This window comes from Alligator mississippiensis, chromosome 6 (assembly GCF_030867095.1).
Source record: "Alligator mississippiensis isolate rAllMis1 chromosome 6, rAllMis1, whole genome shotgun sequence".
In the NCBI taxonomy this organism is placed as follows: Eukaryota; Metazoa; Chordata; order Crocodylia; family Alligatoridae; genus Alligator; species Alligator mississippiensis.
This window is the reverse complement of record NC_081829.1, coordinates 34090990-34112297: the sequence shown is the minus strand read 5'-3', so window position 1 is coordinate 34112297 and position 21308 is coordinate 34090990. Positions and strand designations below refer to the sequence as shown.

At 45.3% G+C, this 21308-nt stretch overlaps 1 protein-coding gene across 1 annotated transcript in view; it reads right to left on the bottom strand.

Moving 5' to 3' along the window:
* Positions 1 to 314: 314 nt before the first annotated feature.
* LOC102560077 (L-threonine ammonia-lyase) overlaps positions 315 to 21308 on the bottom strand; it is a 58983-nt gene continuing 37989 nt past the window's right edge. Inside the window, exons 10-11 of the mRNA XM_006264413.4 lie at positions 20709 to 20766; positions 315 to 3520 (exon numbers count right to left, since the gene is read on the bottom strand). Of these exons, the coding sequence (XP_006264475.2) occupies positions 3422 to 3520; positions 20709 to 20766 (157 nt within the window). The 3' untranslated portion in view covers positions 315 to 3421. The remainder of the gene's footprint in view (positions 3521 to 20708; positions 20767 to 21308) is intronic.

The window sequence follows — 21308 nt, the reverse complement described above, 5'->3', positions numbered from 1 at the left end:
TAGAATGGCCTGGCAGGTCGCATCTGGCCTGTGGGCTGCATTTTGCCCACCCCTGCCCTATGCCCACAGCTCAGCAATCCTGATGTTGCTTGATGGTGCGTGGAAGGGGGGGATATTCCTAACAACATATTAGAAAGTGAATCATCTTTTGTTATTGGGTTGCCCAGTCTGATTTTAGCTACATGCTTAAAAAAGTAAACAGATGCCTTGGAAGGATATATATTTCTTATTTCACATTTTGTGGAACTTTTTGCAAAACTTGTTTTAGGCAAAGGTCACTTAGGATACTTAAAAAAAATCACATTAAAACACTATGAATTGAGAATTTTTTAATATATAAATTAGACATTGCATTGGCATAGTCCCATTATCGTCTATAATACAAAAATATGATTGCAGAGACACTTAATTACTTTTTTCTTCTGTTGCATTCATTGATCTAAGTATTCAGAATGCCTTTTTCCTTCATATCCATTTCAGCTTAGTAGTGAAAGAAAACACTTCAGAACAGATATCCTCTCTGGTATCACAATATTTAACAAATAAGGAAACCTACTGATAAAGAACTATAACAAATATTGTATGTTAATGACTATTTATGTCGAGTACGACGCATTAAATGCACACTGATTTTATTATATGTGTCCTATATTAACTACTTTTCAGATACTTGCAGTCTAGTAAATGTACAACCATTTTCAAAGGCAGTCACTCTGTTTTTGGCTGCCTAATGACCACTGACAACCCTTCATCTTGTTTTTCAGAGATCCTGGACACCTGCAGTTTCCACCGGTGTGGTACACAGACTGGATATCTCAGACTGGCTCCAAAAAACTCAGTCACACACAGCAGCCATTAAAAGCATTGGCCATAGGACTACACTTCCTGCTCATAGCAGACATGCAACTGAGTTCTGCCAGCTTAAATGAGTTGTTCCTTATTTGAGTTTCTGTCCTTCAGTGTCTACTGGTCTTTGTCATCTAGCGATGGAAGTCCCAGGTGTACAAATAGAGAGGAACTGGTATAATGTAAGTCTCCTTAAATGGTTTGAGATTTTTTTGACCAGTGAAAAGGAGTCGTATATAACAGCTTGTGATTTACAGACAGATAAATTCAAGCATGTAAACCCTTTGTTGCTATGTACTCACCTCTGAAAGCCAGCAAAAAGTGCAGGACACTAATCCTTAGTACTTCAGTAATTTTTAGTTTTATATGCACATAAATATGGTTCTTACAAAAATAATGAAACACTGAACTTCTCGTGCTTTAAATGCCATGGGTGAGATCTTTCCTCCTGCTCTGGCTTCCTTATGGCCCAAGTAATTTAAGGGATCCCTAAAAAGGCTCTGCAGACACTACAGAGACAGCTATGAGACTGCTCTCCACAGGCTCTGAGAGGGCCGGAATCAGGCTGCCTATAGACGTGCTCCGACGCTCTAATTTGAATGCTCTAGCATTGTCACAGCATCACATGTATTAAGTCCCCCTCTAATTCAAAATGGACATGGGGCGCTTTATTGAATGAGCTTTATTTAAAGCATTCCACAGCCATTTTTAAATGTGCAGGGTCTTAATACACATAGTGCTGCAGCATTTTAATTAGAGCAGCTCTCTGCGAACCACTGTAATTAAAATGCCCCGCCCCCCCACCTCCCCATCTCCGAGCATGTGAATAGGCAGCCAGAGGTGCTATTAGGAGAGGACTACCAGCATGTCAGGCAGCCCTACAGTCCATGGAACATCCCTTGTTAGGCTGCTCAGCCTTAGGATAGGCCCCCAGATTGGTTCTGCTGGAGAATGGGCCCCCTCTGGCTGTCAGCGCTCCTCAAAAATGTAAAGACGGATAGTTGAAAGCCAACAGAGACCTTTCTCCTGGCTGAGTTCTGTGCTGTGTTTTTAGAGGTGCATGGAATTACACCCCATTAATACCACACTAGTTGGCAAGGGCATCACTCTTGGGGGGGAAAAAAGGAGGATTTTGTATATTTTAATAGTAATTTGGAATTATTTAAGGTCATTACAGGCTTTTAATCCAATCTTCTTCCACAGTCATAGGAAACATGAATCTGAAGTCCAGTTACATGGGTGCCTAATAAGGGAACCCAAATCCTGCACTAGGGAGCTCTAATTACTTGAAGTCCTACTGAAGAATCCCATTCATTTCAGTAGGTATAGCACACCTGAAGACACATCTCTGTTTTACCTACTTACTCACCAGTTTGAGGATCCAGAGGCAGAATTAATTGAAGTACCCCCATTCAAATCTTGGGTCAGTCCTGTTGAAATCTGGCCATTAGAGTGATTTTATTGAATCCATTATACCTGACCTAAAATTGAATCTCATCCAACTACACAGGCAACTGGGCTACTTAAGACTCAGCAATGGGCCCAAGCTTTTGCCAAGGTCTTTCCCTACCCTATAGTGTTAACTTATTAATAGGTCTCTGCTTACAGTGCAATTATTGGTTCTCAGGGACATTCAAGTCAATATGCTCCTTCTGAATTGCATTAGCAGTTTCTTAAGATTCATGCTTCCTCTTCTTCTATAGCTCTCTTTGTTTATTAACTAGCCATATTTGAACATATATATTATTTCTAACATTGCTTTGTTTTGGGCAAGCTAAGATTAACCTGACTTCTGATTACAAAATTCAGTGAAGGTGAAGACCCTCTCTAAAAGTGAAATATCTATTTTATATGTGGCTTGTACTGGTGAGTTTCCAAAGGGTGGGGAAGAAAAACATTTACATTTGTTTGATAAACATGAGGATTAATAACATTAAAATAAGTTTTTTATAATTGCAACATTTCTGGAAGCCATATTTCTATAAACATTATAATCTTCCCATAGGAAAAAATTCAACATTGGCTTTTCCTTTCCAAGATGTATTTTTTTATCTAGTGTGCTTCATTAACCATATTTTTCCTTGCCTGAAAGTGAAGATGTTGTGCTGACATAAATGTAGATATGTAATTATAAAGGCAGACTCAGCAAATGAGGTGCTGTTTCTGGCTTGGAAAATGTAAAGCGAGCATGCCAGCAAAGGAGGACACAACACACATGAAAACTGAAGGCATTAAAAGAAGGAGGATGAGAAAACTATAATAAGATCTCAAGAAAAATGCCCTCTTTCTTTCTACTTACCACAGGGGTCTACATGCCAGTGAAAAACCAAACAGCCATTTCATAACTTATTCTTGAATTCCAACTCAAGCAGGAACTATGAAGCTTTCCCATAGCTAATCTAATGATTTGAGCCATTGTATTCTGAGCACCGAAATAGATCAATCAATCAATCAATCCTGCAGCTATTTGCTAACTGTTTAGTTCTGAAAGGTAATATTTGTTATTGCCTCAAGTTTCAATTCTCTATAAAGTGCTTGTTAAAAGACGGTAGCACTTTCCACAGTGCTTTGTTGATCACCGTTCTGTCCACTTCATCTCCGGGTAGCGATCCAAGAGAGCATTTCTTAGTTGTACTGTATGGATTTTGTCTCTAGTCTCTCCAATGCAGGTGACCTGGGAAAAGATTTAGGAACATTCTTAGAAAGATGGCAACATTCTCTGACAACAGAGGTATTTCCATCTTAGCCATAACATACCTTTACAAAGCCAAGATGATCAGTCTAAGTTAAAAGCTTCTGGATCCTGCAGTCCCTAAATGCTATGGTTTCCACATTTCTTCAAAACAGAATCCTTCATTTGGCCTTACTTGTTTCCCTATCTCATCTTCCCTTTGCTTCCAAAGTTTTGAGCAGTTACTTTGTCTTTCTCTCTTCTGTCTCCTAGAGGCTGTGCTCTCCTTTAAGTCACCATGAAACCTTCCTGTAATATGTACTGAAAAAGTGCCTGTTTATTGGACCTGCCTGTCGCTTCCACTGTTGCTAATTCACTTCTCTTGGAATCTTTCTGCTCTAGGGGTGGAAACAGACATCACTTTTGTGCCACCGTACACATTTTCTGTGGTGGCACAAAGTGAAAGCAAACAGATAACCATACCTTTTGTCATGCCACAAATGCTCAAATGACAGAAGGTAGTATTCAATTCGATTACTTTACTGTGACCCACACTTGTTTGTTCATGGCAGAAGAGCTCAGGCAGCATGGGGCTGGCTGGGCTCTCCAGGCTCCTGGGGCAAGGGTTTCATGGGCTTGAGGGGCAGGATTGGTTCCCTCAAGCTCTGGGAGCATTTGCCTCACTTTCACACATACCCTGTACAATACTATCTTACTTTACTTGTATGTATTGTGTGACCTGACCGAAAGGAGACAGACACCTTCTCAGTCTCAAATATGTAGCTCTTCAGGGCTAAAATATGCTGTGGTATTGAGGAAAAGATATGGATAACGAAAGTCTAACTTTTTACATATTGGACTGGCCATTCGTATAGCACTTGAAAGGATTCACTGAACACATTAAAGCACCAGTGAACATGTTGGGATCACATGGGAATTCCTGTTAAGTAGAAATTTTTAAAATACCATTCAGATTGCTGCTATATGGAGTTAATTCTTTAAAGGAAGGAATGAGACAAAAAAAAATTACTTTTCAGCCTGTTACCTCAAAAATCCTCATGCCTCACTTTCTAAGTTCATATTTCTCAGCATAAAATTTTGAAATAAAAGCAAAGACCAAAGCAGTCATTTGGAAACGGAGTGTCCAAACCCTGGTAATAGCTTATTCTTACATAGGCTTGATCTCATTTTCATTGAACGTGGTTTGCCATCATTCAACATGAAATAAACCAGTTTTATTATACACTTCTAGGACTCCTCACTCTCTTATTCTGAACATGACTTCATTTTTATACTTCTTTGGAGCATAAAATAGTTGTTAACTGCTTGATTCTTGAATTCTAGAATGGGTGAGGCAACCATAAGTATATTTCGTGGTGGCAGATATGCACATTAAATATGAATGGCAAGGAAAATTTTTAGGTGTACATGAAATCTGGGTCACACCTAAGACAAGGCGGCAAAACACCACCATGTACTTTGTAGTTATGATACTCAAAGTCCTTCACCTGTATTGTTAGAAATGGAGACCCACCTTTCAGTGAGGGTAAAAACTTTAGTGACCATTTTGAGTAGTTTGTCATTGCTTTTTTTTAATCAAAGTAAAATTGCTTTTTATGAGTGTTAAACCAGCTAAACAAAATATTCTTCTACTACGGGTAGTCCTCGAACTTCCAAAACAATTGGTTCCTGAAAACTGAGTCTTATGTCGAAATGTTGTAACTTGGAACTGATTTTCCCATAGGAAACAATGTTATAAATAGGGGATTGATTCCTGAACCAAGGCCTGATACCCTGTTTTCACCAAAAATAACCCAGAATTTTGTACTCATTCAATTATAGATGAGTAATATAGCTACATTAATGTATTTATATTGTAAATAGCAATCATATTGATTTGGAAGGACTTCTTTGAGATGACTTTGCTGGACTTTTTGAAGGGCTCTTGGTTGGATTTTTTGATGAGTTCTTGGCTGGAGTCTTCTCAGGAGTCTTGGCTGCAAGTTTTTCTGGAGTCTTGTCTGCTTTCTTAAAGGAAGTGTCAAAGGAAGTTTGGACAGATGTTCTCCAGGGAGGTGGAAGAAATGTGATCTGGCATTATGGCTAAGTACAGATAGTCAAAAAGCCAGAGGAAGAATTAATTCAATCTAGGCAGCTTCCTCCAAGTTGCATAAACTACACAGATAACCAACTAAACTGACATTTAGTTTTCAATTCAGAAAGGAAGGGGGAGGCCTGCAGTAATCTAGGCCAGTTGGCTGGGGGTGCTAGAACTCATCTCCTAGCCTGCTAGCTCTTGCAAGTGTGTATATGTGTGTGTGGGAGGGGGTGGGGTGGTAGAGTACGTCTCCCAACCTGCTGGCCAAGTTGGGCCATCCTTGATTGACTCCCCAGCATATGCCCCCAACCCCTGCTGTCCCGCAACAGGAGGTTGAGGAACCCCCTGTCCAGGTGCTAGCTCACCTTGGAGAAGCCTCCCTCTCAAGGGGTTTCCCCCAGCCTGGGTTTCCCAGCCTAGGCAGCCCTGGGGAGCCAAGGGGAATTCTCTCCCTCTCACTTTCCCGTGGCTGCTTGCCTCAGCCGCTGCGAGTCTGAGGCAAGCAGCTGTGGGGGAGTGGGGGAATTCCCCTCTGCTCCATGAGGCTGCCTCGGGCTGGGGGACCCTGGGGGAAGCCACCCAAGGCAGAGGCTCCCTGGTGTCCTTAGCCCTAGGGACTTCTTCCCCCTCCCTCCTGTGGCAGCACCTGAGGCAAGCAGCTCTGCAGGGGAGGGGGAGTGGGGAATTTCCCCTGCTTCCAGGCTGCCCCCAGTGGGGGAGGGCTGTGGAGAGGGAAAAAACCGTTACCACAGGGGCTTTCCCTTCCCCACACGCTGTGTAGGCCTGGGCTAGGTGTATCTGGGAATCCGTTTCCCTACACCCCATCCCCATGGGTTGACAGATGCAGGCAGGAAACAGGTTAGGGAGCAGAGGAGCAGGACAGTCCCTGCTCTACTGCAGCAGACAGAAAAGCACAGGGCTGCAAAGCCTCCTGGGATGCTGGGGATCTGTGAGTCAGCTTGAACCAGGAAGGGATCTGGGACAGAAGTTCCATAAACCGGTTTTACCTAAATCAGCTAAATCACCTCAGTCCTCAGGACTAGGTCAAGCTGGCTGCTGTGGTCCCAGCCTGCAGCTGGGAGCCACATGGTGCCAGAGCAGCTAGCTTGGGGTAGATAGGAGTGGTGGCAGCTGCAGGCAGGGAAGTGCTGAAAGCGGCAGCAGGTGGGGGGCAGTGGGAGCAAGCAGGCGTGCGAAGCGCAGCAACAGTTGGGTGGCAGCGTGGGGCCCATGCCAGTGCACCAGGGCCAGGGCCGGTGAGACCCAGGGTGGGGCGGGAGGAGCGTGGAGCCCAGGCTGGCAGGGGCTGGAGCTGGGCTGGTTCCCCCTCTCCCTTCTGGTGCAGCCTGTCCTGGCTCCATAGATCCCTGCCAGCCCCCACCCCCACACTCCTGACTCCCCACTCTGGTCCCTGTCGGTGCTGGCCCTGGGACACCAGTGAGGGCCCCTCGCTCCTGCCCAGCTATCGCTACACTCCCATGCATTCGCTGGCTCCCACTTGCCCCCCGCCTGCTGTAGCCATTTACCCACCACTGTCACTGCTCCCCTCCACGTTCCCCCTGCACCCACCAGTTACTCTGGTACAACGTGGATCCTGGCTGCAGCATTGGGCCACAGGACACAGCCGGAGCCAGCCTGGCCCCTGCAATTCTCTGCTGGCTCCCTGCGTTGCTGGCCAGGCTGGCTCAGCTCCTGCTGTGTCCTGCAGTCTCAGCCATGCAGCTGAGACATGGTGCTGGAGCTGCAAGCTGGCAGGGGAGGGGGACGGGACGCGACAGGGAAGCGGCAGAAAGGCAGTGGTGGCAGATGGGTGGGGAGGGGGAAGTGGTGGTGAGCAGCAGCATGGGGCTGCGTTGATGCTCCAGGGGCAGGAGTTGCAGGAGCATGGAGCCTGAGCCTAGAAGAGCGCTGGTAGGGGCTCTGCCTGCCGCGGGGAGGGGGGCAGGCTGTGGGAAAATCCTCACCCTTCACACATGCCACAACCCTCCCCAGCCACCCTCCCCCCACACACTCACAGCCCCCCACAAACCTCATACCCATTCACACCCTACACACCCACATACTCCCACACCCCACGTGTACACGCCCCCCACACCTATCCCTCCACAACCCCACACACACACCCACACCCTTCCCCACATGCCACATACCCACCCCCCACAAACCTATACCCACCCCCCACACCCTTCCATAGCATACAAAAGTAGGACTTCATTTTAAGCTATTATGCAATCACCTCTATGTACATTACACAAACACTTATAAACCAGGACAAAAATATTTTTTAAAATCAAATTAATGAATGTTGTAATAGATGTTTGATTTTTAGAATATAATTTGGTATTTCTCTGGTTCTAAGATGGCAAACCCTTGCTGAAAGGAGTACTTACTGGGGGCAAGGGGAGGGACTTCTGGTGGCAAAGGTCAGGGGTTAGGGGGTGGGACTTCTAGTCCCAAGATGGTGACCAGGGGGTAGGGCACCTTGTCATGGTGCGAAGCCACCCTTGTGGCCCTCGGTGGCTTGCCAAAACTCAGTAAGTGGCCCTCCACCTGCAATAATTGCCCACCCCTCTCCTAGAGCAATAGTTCTCAACCTTTTTTGTACCAGGACCCATTTGTAAACATCAGTGGCCAATCCTGACCCAGTGCCCCTCACTCCTGACCTACTGCCCCCTGTGCCCAGGCCCCAGCCCCACAGTGTGTGGGGCAGATAGGGGGTAGGTGGGGTAGGGAGGGCGTGTATGGGGCATAGGCCCCAAGAAGCCCTTTGCAGGCTGGAACTCTGCCAGCCTGCAATGAAAAAGCCAGTTTCCAATGTTTTTCTCCTTTAAAGGAGAATCCATTTTTAAAGTTTGTTGATCCATTTTTAAAGTTTGTTCACAACCCTTTCATATATTCTTGTGACCACTTTTGGGTCATGACCCATGGGTTTTGAAATGCTGCCCTAGAGCATGCCACAGCAGAGCATACCATGACTGCCACACTTCAAAATGTATGTAATAGAGCTTCCTTTGTGCACTTAGTGGTGTACACCCCATACTCTCTCTTAGGAGTGATTACTGTAATATGTCCAGCACAGGGTGTATTTTGTGTTGAGCAGGCATGCCATGCTTTTGCTGAGGTACTCCCAAGTGCAGTCTTGCACTGATGTAGACATGACCAAGTCACAATACCATTCTACCCCTACCTGGAAAGCAGCATGTGTTTGTAAACTCAGAACATGGAAATGAAAAATCTGAAGTAGGTTGGGAATTCTGGTTATAGATGTTCTCATGTAGTTTTTTTAAAACAAAAATACACACCTGGCTCAGAGGGATTTATTAAAATTGCCCTGAATAGGACCAAATGATTCCTGGCTTGAAGTGAGTAAACTCTATGCAATAAAAACAGGTTCTACACCCCCAATGTGAGGCAGGAAACAGCTCCTCACAGAAGCACATATAAAGTTATTGTAAAGGAAGAGAAATGTTTGACTTATGAATTAAGATTTTGCTGAACAGCCAGAACATGGGAGAGTGGGAGAGGTGGTAAATGATAGCCTATCAACCTTTCCCCATCACCACCTTTTTGGATTAATAGTTTGGTTGAATTTAAGGGTTAGAGACACACATTATGCATAAACCAGTTTAAGTGATCAGAAACTGGTTTAAACCTGTAACAGAACATAAGTTCAGCTGTAACAGAACATAAGTTCAGTGCACATAAACCAATTTCAAAATGGCTGAAACTGGTTTAAGATAAACCTGGTTGAATGTAGTATCATACTTAACTGATTTGGGTCAAACTGGTTTACTCAATGTCTGTCCCAGACCTCTTCCTGTTTTAAGTTAAACCAGAATCCCCCAGCATACCAGATACTTTGCAGCCCTGGGCTGTGCTGTCTGCTCCAGAAAATAGGGCTGGCCCTGCCCCTCTGTTCCCTAGCCAGAGCTCCAGCAGAGACTGCAGGCACAGCAGGGTCTGCCTTGCTTCCCCCTGCCTCTCTCTCCCCCCCCCCAACTACTCAAGCAGGGTTCCCCCTTCCCTCCCTCCCCTCTTCCACAGCACAGACCTGAGCCCCATGGACCCTAGGCATATGGTATGCTAGCTAATGCTGAGAGGTGTCTGTGTGTGTGTGTCTCCAATTTCACTGGGACAGGCAGACAGAACAGAGTCCATTTTTTGAAGCTAATCAACAGGTCAGCTGGTAATGTCCCTTTGTTTCTACCTTGGAAAAAGCTGTTTAAGAAGACCTTTAGCTAATGAGGAAGGTTTTTGTTTTGTTGATGGGCTGATAAACATTATGTTATCAGCCCCCTACTGGCTCTAGCAGCTGTCAGGTTTGCAGACAGTATGAAGAAGCAGGGAGAGGAAGATTGAAAAGCTCAGTATCATCAACAGATGCATGCACTGCACACCCCCGCTTTGGCTGAGACTGCTAATTGAAGTCTGAGGTCTGGCAACACTTCCACCCCTTGAGCAGCAAGGGGAAAAGCCTGGGATGATGCAGGCAGGGTGCTGGTTTACACCCCTTCCTAATCAGAGCATCCTGCCAGGGCCTGGCCACCCCACAACAAGCTCAGCACTGTGGATGGAAGGGAGGACTGCTCTAGTGCCCCTCAGCTTCTAGCCTGAGCCACTGCAGGCATGTGCCTGCATTTCTTCAGTCCAGAGGGAATGTCCGTGAAGTTGCAAACTGGTTCAGACTAGGCAGGTTAGACTAACCTGCAAAGATTGAATCAATTCAGGCTCAGGCTTTTTGAATGCCTGTTCCTAGCCAAGGTTTGCACATGTCATGTAAAACTTTAAACAGAATTTAGGATGAGTGCCACAGAAATGGCTTCTTTGCCAAACTGCCAGCACGCCTCAATGTGGACCTCAAAGCTCCTTGCCTTCCTAGTCATGGTTCTCTTCTGATGCTGCCAATCATATTAGTTTATACTGTGGTTTTCGTGGTGTGGAAAAGAATTCACTAGCAAACATACAGGACCAAATGTATTTTCTCTTCACTGTGCCAACTGGGATTTTTTGAACACCGACATACTGACAAGCTGTTGATGGGTAACAAAGCCTTAGAGAGCCTGATAGTAAAGATTGCTTTTTCCTTCTGTGTTAGGTCATTTGATTTTATTTACACTCTGACCTCACTCTAGTCAATGCTGTATGAGGCATATGAGGTTTATATGAATGAAATATGCAATATAAAACATGCAACCTAGACTAAAAGGAATATTATGGGTAATTCAAGGATTCCCACTCTCAATTAAATTATACAGTGCATTCTTAACTACATCTGTACTGTATCACAGATGTCTAATTATAATACTATTCTTCAGCAAGCATGATCAGGGCCAGCCTGTCAATGACAGCTGCATTTTTATAAGTGCATAAATATATTCTTTGTTTTGGAGCAAGAAGAGGGCACAATGGGAACATTTCTAAAGGATGACAGGGCTATCATAAAATCATAGAAAACTAGGGTTAGAAGGGACCTCAGGAGGTCATCTAGTCCAACCCCTTGCTCAAAGCAGAACCATCCCAGACAAGGTTTTGTGTAGTTGGGTCTTAAAAAACTCCAAGGATAGAGAGTCAGTATCACTATCAACCAACATGGATTGTTAGAAAAATCATAACAAGCCAAGTTCATTTCCTTTTTTGGACAGGGTAACTGGGTTGGTAGATAAGGGAAATGTCAATATAATATAGTTGGACTTTAGTTAAGTCTTTTGACATATGCCACGTTCAATTCTCGTAAGTATAACTGGAGAAAAATGGACTAGATAGAAATACTATTAGATGGATGTACAACTAATTGAATAACTTGAAACAAAGAATAAAAAATCTATTTGTGGATCAACATCAGAAGAGCAGGTGTGTCTGAAATGTTCGGTCACAATTTTGTTTTGGGTCCAGTTCTTGAACATTTTGTTAATGACTGGAATAGAGATACAGAGCATGTTGGCCAAATCTTCAGGTGACAAACACTTGGAAGGATAGGATTACAATTCAAAGGAATCTTGATAACCTGTGCTATAGATAACATGAAATTCAACATACAGAAGAAAAATCAATGGGCATGTACAGAATGACTGACTTGGCAGTGGTTCAGCTGAGAACAGTTACAGTAGGCCACTAACCCTACAGAAGTCAGCAATGTGATGATGTTACAAAAAAAAATCACATATTGGATGCATTAATAGAAGCACTGAATACACGAGGTGGTAGTACAGACCTATGCTGGAATTCTGTGTCCTTTCCCTTTCACATTTTAAAAATGTAGAGAAACAATACAGAACCCAGAGGTAAACAACTGTAACAAAGGGGTTGGAATGCAATCTGTCTGAGAAAAGGTTGACAGAAATAGATACATTTAGTTTGGAGAAAAGGAGATTAAGGGTAGCAGTTTTCATGTATTTGATAAACTACTGTAAATAAGATGAAGAATTTTTCTCTCCCTATAAAGGGCAGGACACAGAGCAATTGACTCAAACTGCAGCAAAGCAGACTTGGATCAAATCTCAAGATAATCTTCACAACTCTAAGACCAATATGACAATGGAACAAGCTACCCATGGAAGTTATGGAATCTCCTCATTTGGAGGTTCTCAAGAAGAGGCTGGAGAAGTATTTATCTGGGAGGGTTACAAAGAGTGAATCCTGCATCTGTGCAAAGGGTTGGACTAGGTAATCCATGATGTTGTCCCTTCCAACCCTTTAAATCTATGATTCTGTGCCTCTGGTTAGGTTTGCTCTTATCCCTATCTAACAGCAAAAACATCATTCAAGTGGTCAAGAAATGGCACAAATATAAAAGATATTATACAGTCTGTTCTATTATAATGAGGTCCTTGTGCTGTTCTCATGCCATAGTATCTAAGTGCCCTACAGTAATGAATTAAATGTTGAAACTGACATCTGCTATAAGTGGTTTGTTCTTTACTTGATCCTCTCCCCCAGAGGAAAATGTGTGAGCACAGTGCAGGGTTTTAATTTGGAAGGCTTTTATTTCATGCATTCCCACTGCTTAACATCTGTTAGAGATGACCTTTAGTTGATATGGATATGTTTTCCACAGTCTTGGACAATCCTCCAGACAAGTTCTATCTCCTATATGGTTGAATCTGAAAGAAAATTCCATTACGTTATGGGAGTGGGGCTATTGATCATGGTCTTCATCTCAGAGCCTTAGCTGGGTTCTTTTAGATGTGCTCAATTCTAGCTATCGAATACCCTGAAGATAAGGAATATATGATGTAAATATATACTTTTCCTCAAAGACTTACCCACAGGGGCATTATTCACATCCTTTTTCATATGCCCTAGACCTGCCTGCTAGCTGTTAATCCCCATTATAGCAAATGACTCCATCTGAACACCACAAATACTTTCTCTCAGTTTTAAAGTATTATTTCTGAGGTACTCCAAAAATGTGGGCTGTAGCCTACTGCTTTCGGTCATGCCAGGGAAGAATCTGCTCCTCATTTGCTAGGGGCCTTGTGGGGAGGAAGGAAAGAAAGCTACTAAAGCAAAAAACTAGCTGCATGCTGGGTATCAGGGAGCATATTTGACGAAGTGGAAAAAACTTAGGCCTGGATTGTAATCACTTTATCCAGACTGAATATCTTATGCAACATGTATTCCCATTGACATTCAAGGTGAGCTTCTGGCGGAGGTGGATTCAGCACAAGTGAGGAGACCACAATCTGGTCATCAGTGAACAAGACTGATTTAGGAAGAGAACAGCTGTAGAATACTATGGTTGACTGCTAAAGAAGTGGCATTTCTCCATCTAAATGGGGGAGATCTTCCAAAGCATAGGATAATCAAGGAGGTTCCATGTGCCCTGTGATCCAGGGCTCATGAAATTAACTTTTCCCTGGATCTGGCCCTGACTTTATTTTGCTGTTGTTTATTATCTTACCTCAATGTCAAAGTAAACAGGAAGGGCCTGTCAGATTTTTGTTATTATTGTTATAGAATATCAAAACATCTGGAATCTGTAAGACATTTCCAATAGGGCTGTGCGAAATGGCTATGTTTCATTTCGGTTTTGGATTCGGCATTTTGGAGGGAAAGTGATTCGTTTTGGTATTTCGGATCACTGTCCTGTTTCGATTCGGCTTAACCGGTTTCAGAGTTTCAATGCTGTTTCAGCCATAGGCTATAATGGAGAATCACTAAAATGCCTATAACTTTGTCATTTCTTGCCTGATTCAGATGAAAGTTGCAGGGATAGTAGCCCCTTCTGAGGGCATGAAGCCTGCCAAGTTTCAAGGAGACAGGTGCTGGGATTTCTGTGAAAATGCACCTCAAACTTTTCAAAGCAAAACTAGTATCACTTGCCAGCAGTGGCAACATGTTGTAATCCTGTGTGCAGATCTGGGGGCCTACTCCCCCCAGGAAGAGTCTGGCACAGCCTTCCTGGGGGCGCGGGCCCCTGGATCAGTGTGCAAGATGATAGCAGACTGCTGCTGCCAGCTGGGGCCAGCACTGGGTTCTTTCCAGTGCTCAGCGCAAGCTGCGCCAGGCAGACTCAGGTGCTGGTGCTGGCCCCAGCCAGCAGCCACAGCAAGCTGTCATCCATATGCTCCGCAGCCGGTGAGTGTGGAGCTTTAAGAAAAAAAAGACCTGCATTCACTGGCTCTGGCAGCAGCAACTGGGGCCTCTGAGGGCTCGTGGCAGAGCCCCTCCATGCAGCGCAGGGCAGTGGGGGGCAGCAGGGATTCCCCCCTCTCCCCCCAGCATCTGTGCAGCAGCTGCCCCATGATGCGGGTGCAGCATGGCTTGGCAGGGCACCTGCGCACTGTCCTGGAGCTGGGACAGATCCACCTGTTAGCCAGAGCTCCAGGTTCAATTCCCTAGTTCTCTAATCATTCCCCCAGCTCTTTCAAGGCGGGGCATGGCCCCCGGATCTGCATGTGGGGTTTCATCAGGCTGCTGCTGCTGCTGCTGGCTGGGGAAATAGCCCAGAGCTGCCACCATCACCACCTGGCAGTGGTAGCCTGCTGTCATCCTGCATCATCTGGGGGCCCACGCCCCACAGGAAGAGCTGGGGTAAGCAATCAGAGAGCTGGGGGAAAGATCGGGGAGCTGGGGAATGAAACCAGGAACTGGGGGAATGTTCAGGGATCTGAACATTCCCCCAGCCCCCAGCTCGATTCCCCAGCTCCCAGTTCCATTCCCTAGCTCCCAGTTTGATTACCCAGCCCCTGGTTCGATTCCCTAGCTCCCAGTTTGATTACCCAGCCCCTGGTTCGATTCCCTAGCTCCCAGTTTGATTACCCAGCCCCTGGTTCGATTCACCAGCTCTGTGATCATTCCCTCAGCTCTTCCTGGGGGGCGCAGGCCCCTGGATCTGCGTGCCTGGTTTAGCAGGCTGCCGCTGTAGGCTGAGGCCAGCAGCAGCACCACAGTCTTCCTGGCACTCAGCGCCGGTGACGCCAAGTGGCTGCCACTGACCCCAGCCTGCAGTGGCAGCTTGCTGTAACCCTGCTCACAGATTGGGGGCCCATGCTCCCCAGGAAGAGCTGGGGGAAGCAATCAGATAGGTGGGGAATCGAACCAGGAGCTAGATGTCAATATCAGAGCAGTCCTCCCCTCCCTCTTCTTGGTTTTTGTTTCCCTGCAAACCCAGCTCTGAAACTCTGAAATTCTCTGAAACATTTCTGAAATGTTTCAGAGCCTTCTGTTTTGATTCGTATTTGGCACTTTGAGTGCCAAAACAGCCTGAAACACCTCCGAAACAAAACAGCTGCTGAAATTTCACGCAGCCCTAATTTCCAACTGCATCAGGATAAAACAGGTCACATGCTCCTGACAATGTTTCTGTTGCTGCCAGACCACAATGAACTGCCGTCTGTCTTCCCCATGACATAAATCTGCACTTGCCCCAAATGAAAGAATCCAAATTAGACTCATGAAGCAGGAAGTATCCAAAAGATGTTTTCACAGATTCCCAAAGAAGATGCGCTAACACTGACAATCCTGTCTCACAAATCACTTCAGTAAGCAACTGTTAAGAACTAATTGTAGCCAACACATCAGCCAGCAAAAAACAATTAGATTTTTTTCCCCATTCTTAGATTCTGTTTATTTTCTCCAGGAAAATGTTCCACCAATGATTTTGTGGGGGATTGCAACTGGATGTAACGCCTTTTAGAATCCTTACCACCCCAGGATCAGACTAACAGCAAATAACTTCCCACAGAGATTTCTCACTATGCACCAGATGAATAAACACATCAAACACACCACCACGGTAAAGAAATCACTTCATCTTCATGATGAATAGTGAGTAGACGCCAAGTTTCCCTCATTTGGAAATGAAAGAGTAAGTCATAGGAAAGATCAAACATTGAGGTGAAATTCTTGACTCGATTGGTTGAACTCTCTGAATTAGCTACTCTATTATTGTAGTTTAGTCAGAGACTTCATCTATATTTACAATAGTGTTACAGTAATGTGAACGGGATTATTACTTTATCCCATGGTTAATATCCTACTAGTCATGATATATTACACACATACAGCAATGTGAAAGTGTAAGCCCCTGTTGTCTGGTCATTTATACTCAAAATATTAAAGTTTTGGCATTCAGCATTGTGTAGCTGCCTCTGTTTCTCTCCAGCAAAGGAGAATATTGAGAAATACCAAGCCTGAGCATAATGCTTAATGCCAAGATCCAGGCACCTTCAAATCTTTGACAGATATTTATCTGGATTTCAACTTTGCGGCTCAGGCTTATCTCTAATAATCTCACAGGAACAATACAGTCTTTTCTATTCCTGTTAAAAATAATTATGCAAATTCAATAGCAAGGTAATTCATTTTATGAAACATTCTGACCCCTTGAATGTTCTTTATTTCAGTTGGATGGCTATCAAAATTCTCTTGCAGTACAAGTTGCTCTGAGACTACCAGAACAGACAGCTAATGAAAATAGATCATGAAGGCAGACATTAGCACATGGCATACATTTTTTTATGAGATATGATTTTAAGATTCAGATAAATGAGCCTCATGACAAAGATTGCAATAGGAATGGAAAATTCTTGTAATGCTCTCTGCCAAGAGACTAGGAAAGTTAATTCATTTAACTTACTTGGCACCATAAATATAAATGTTAAGAATTTTATAAAAATCTAATAAAGAAACTTCTAGAAGAGATCTAAGGGCCACAGCTTTCAGTTAAAAAAATAGTTCTCTTCTGAACAAGGAAAAATGAGGAGGGACTTTAACTATGCCCTTATACAACAGTGATTTCAGGATGGTGCAAAAGGGCACGTGTCCAGTGCATGCACCTGGCAGCTGAGACCAGAGCTCTCAATGGCCTCAGCTGCCAGTTCTCAGGGTGAAGTGGCTGGATCCCTCTGTGAATTTGCCTTTGCCCCTATGTTATCCAGATGTAGGGTAACTATAACAGGGCACTGGGGATACCTGCCACTTCAAGGAATCAGGCAGGCCTATGGAACCTTTGGCAGGCGCGGCCAGGCCTAATCATTGAGTCAGCAGACTTGGGGGCTGACACCTGAGGCTGGTTAGGAGGGCCACATGGTGGGAAAGGAGGAGAGCTGGGCTGGGTCAGGACATAAGCCCAGGCTAGAAGAACAAAATGGCTGACATCTGGGGAGCTGTAGGAGCAACACCTACCAGCCAGAAGATCGCAGCTCCTGAGAGCCATCTGAACCACCTGGAGGTTTAGTGTGGGAACTATTAGGGAGGAGGAGATTCCTGGGGACCCAGGTGGGATCTACAGCTTAGGGCAGTGGTCACCAACCAGTGGATCTCAATCCCCTGGTAGATCTTGGAGTCTCTGTGGTAGATCTTGGAGCCTCTTGGAGTTGATCCAAGGCTGGGGTGGAGAGATGAGTGCCTGCATGCATGCACGTGTGCTCCCCAGCCCAGCAGGTCAGTCCATGGGGGAGAGAAGGAGCGGGGGCTAGATCAAGGTCCCCGTGGTAAGGGACAGTGCTGCAGAGGCAAGAGCAGGGGTAAGTTGAGTGGGGCCCTGGCCAGGTGGGATTTACCTGCTGGGGAGGCGCGCCCCCAAACAATTTTTTCGCCCTCTGCCTTGATCTGCCCCCCCCCCCCGAGACTTACCTTCTGGGTGGGGGGAAGGGGGTGGCAGTGCATGGTAGATCTTGGGTTACTTTTAAATGCCAAAGGTGATCTCCTACTTAAATAGGTTGGAAAACACTGGCCTACAAGGACAGGGCTGAGAGGGTTAGAGACTTGGAGTAACCAAGCCAGCCTGTAAGAGAGAGGGCTGAATACTCTAAGGGCCTAAGAGGAGATCACATCAGGCCTGAGCTGATAAGATCATGTTCAAAACCAGGGCATACCCAAGGAGCAGGGCTGATACAATCCTGGTGGGGCTTTAAACCCTGTGGAGAGAAAGCAAGTTAGTTGGAGGGGGCCCGAGAGGAAGGACCCATGACTGAGAGGGCTGATGGCCAATTTACTGGTTTTGAGGACCTTGACTGACCTAGGCTGGGTCCAGGGCCCAGGAGTGGGCTGAAGGATGCAAGCCCACAGCGAAGGGTGGTCAGCGCTGCAGAGGGCCTGGTTTCCTGACTGGCCTGATGGCGGGGCCAAGCCTGGATAGGCATGAAGGTCCCTGGATTGGGACCACTGCACAGAGCTAGGAGCCAGGGCTATACAGTTTGAATGATGACAGCAAATGGAGTCATCTGAGAGGAGGGCTCTAGAATAAGGGGTCCAAGCACACAGTAGGGCCAAGAGTAGAGAGAGAGCCATGAGATGGAGTCAGGGTCAAAGGGCCCAATAGCCACCAGCCCAGGAGGGAGGCAGAACCTTGGAGGGAGGCCCATGGGGGAAGGCAGGAAGACCAAGTCGGTCTGATTGGTTCTGGTTAAGTCTGAAAACTGCACCATGCAGGAGTTGGTTACTGTAGTGTGGCTGCCTGTGGTGGGGCAGCCTCAAGGAAATGCCACACACGGTCCACTTCAGGGGAAAACCTCAGGCCCCACTGCCTTGTGGGTTACCCTGTGGAGGGGGAAGGCTAAGGGAACACACCTTGATAGAAAATCATGGGACAAAAAAGATCATGTGGATCACGGGGGTCCATTGGATGGGATAGAGCTGGGAAGGCCAGAACAAAGCTGAGCCAGGTCTGAGCAGAGGTGGGAAGCCTGGAGCAGAACTGAGCCAGGTCTGAGTGGAGTTGAGAGGCCTGAGCTAAGGATTCATAGATTCATAGATGCTAGGGTCGGAAGTGACCTCAATAGATCATCGAGTCCGACCCCCTGCATAGGCAGGAAAGAGTGCTGGGTCTAGATGACCCCAGCTAGATGCCTATCTAACCTCCTCTTGAAGACCCCCAGGGTAGGGGAGAGCACCACCTCCCTTGGGTGCCCATTCCAGACCTTGGCCACTCGAACTGTGAAGAAGTTCTTCCTAATGTCCAGTCTAAATCTGCATTCTGCTAGCTTATGGCCATTATTTCTTGTAACCCCAGGGGGCGCCGTGGTGAATAAAACCTCACCAATTCCCTTCTGTGCCCCTGTGATGAACTTATAGGCAGCCACAAGGTCGCCTCTCAACCTTCTCTTGCGGAGGCTAAAAAGGTCCAGGTGCCCCAGTCTCTCCTCATAGGGCTTGGCCTGCAAGCCCTTAACCATACGAGTGGCACTTCTCTGGACCCTCTCCAGGTTATCCACATCCGCTTGAAGTGTGGCACCCAAAATTGCATGCAGTATTCCAACTGCAGTCTGACCAGCGCCCGATAGAGGGGAAGTATCACCTCCTTGGATATGTTCGTCATGCATCTGCTGATGCACGATAAAGTGCCATTAGCTTTTCTGATGGCTTCGTCACACTGACGACTCATGTTCACTAGGACTCCAAGATCCCTTTCCGCTTCCATGCCACAAGCAGGTCATTTCCTAGGCAGTAGGTATGCTGAACATTTTTCCTCCCTAGGTGCAGGAGTATGGCCCAGTTAGGGGCATGAGTCATAAGGTGGCCCAGTTGCAGGCACGAACCAGATGAGACAAGAGAATATGGCCCAGTTAGGGGCATGAGTTAGTGTGGCCCAGTTAAGAGCATGAACTAGACATGATGAGTAGGATGCCACCTGCAAGGCATGGGACATGGTATAGGGGAGGCACAGAGCTGTGTTATTGGCCTTGGAAGCTGGGGCCACAAATTGAAGCTCATCTTGGTAAGATGAGGGCAACCTTCCACAGCATACAGATATCAGTTAACAATGAGTCATGGAGGGCTAGTGCAGGATGGACTGGCCTAGACAGGGTAGGATAATTTTTTTTGGGTGCCTTGGCATCACCCTGTCACAGTAACATTTTCAAAAGTGCCTAAATAATTTAGGAGACTAAAGTCTCTATTTTGAGATTAGGAATTTAAGTTACTTGGACATCTTTGAAGTGACATCCATTTTCACCTTTGTTGGTAGATCCATGTGTTTAGCCTACGTTCTTTGCAAATTTAAAGACCCTGATCCAAAATGGTAATGACAAAGAGAAATACTGATCAGCTGAGTGTTTCAAAACAAATTGGGATCAACACAGTTATCCAGAACAGATTTAGTGATCTAAGAAATAGTAATCTAAGAATTCTTCCCATTGCCTGGCCTGCTAAAGAGCCTAAATAGGACCTCATCATACCACTTGGAGCTGCAGTATCACAAGCTAAGGACTAGACTTGGGCAGTAGCTGGATTGGGGATTACCAGTGAAGTCTATGGAACTGAATCAATGTAAAACTGGTGTCACAGAGGAGACCCAGATGTGGGGAGTTTTAGATGAATGTGTTGGTTGGTGACATTCCTCCCTTTGAGTCTCATTGAACTACTACTAAGGCTGGTGTTCTTATATGTTCAAAAGAACTTTGCCTCAGTATGAACTGTTGCTCACCAGTTCAGATAATTACAATTATCATACAAAGATGCAAAGGGAATTTTCAATTGGATACCATTGTTTGTTCATTACTTCCAGAACAAATAACTCTAGGATCTATCCATCCACACACCGTAATTCTATGATACTAAGAACTGGGATATTTTACTGCTGGCTTTTCAATGACAGGAGAGCAATGCATGTATTAAGGCATTAAATAATGTTTGTGTTTCTCCCCTTACCTCATTAGTGAAGAGATCAGATGTCACAAACATATGTTCTTGCTTAATGTCCAACACCCTAGAACAAACAAATTAGAGATCACTGCAAGCCCTTGTCATTGTCAAATGATTTTCTTTGAGCATTTGGATGATAAACACATCCATACATGTCCCTTTAATATGCAGCTAGGTTGAAATAAATGTGAATTCAAAGCACAGGTTGTTCACATCTCTAAATACTTTGAGCTCATTTCCAGTTTGTCTTCCTGACACCTACTGGACAACAATCATTCCATTATAATTTCACTGAAATCAGTTAGTACATAAGTTGTATATTTATTTATCAGTCTTAGGGAGAATCAAGTTGTGCCAAAACACAACAACTATAACTCATTCAACAAGCTGAAGATTTTCCATTGCCAGCTGCCTACTAGTGTATTACACTGTTTCTGGATTGGAGCAACCAAAGACAGGATAAAAAGCTAAAATTAGAAGTATTAAATATCCTGTGGAAATTTAATCCTTTAGAAATCGTTCCAGGTGTATCCTCCATTGCCTCTCTCCCTTCCTCTCCTAAATATTTTCCAGTAGAGTCATCTGGCTGTGTGTTTTCTTAGCACC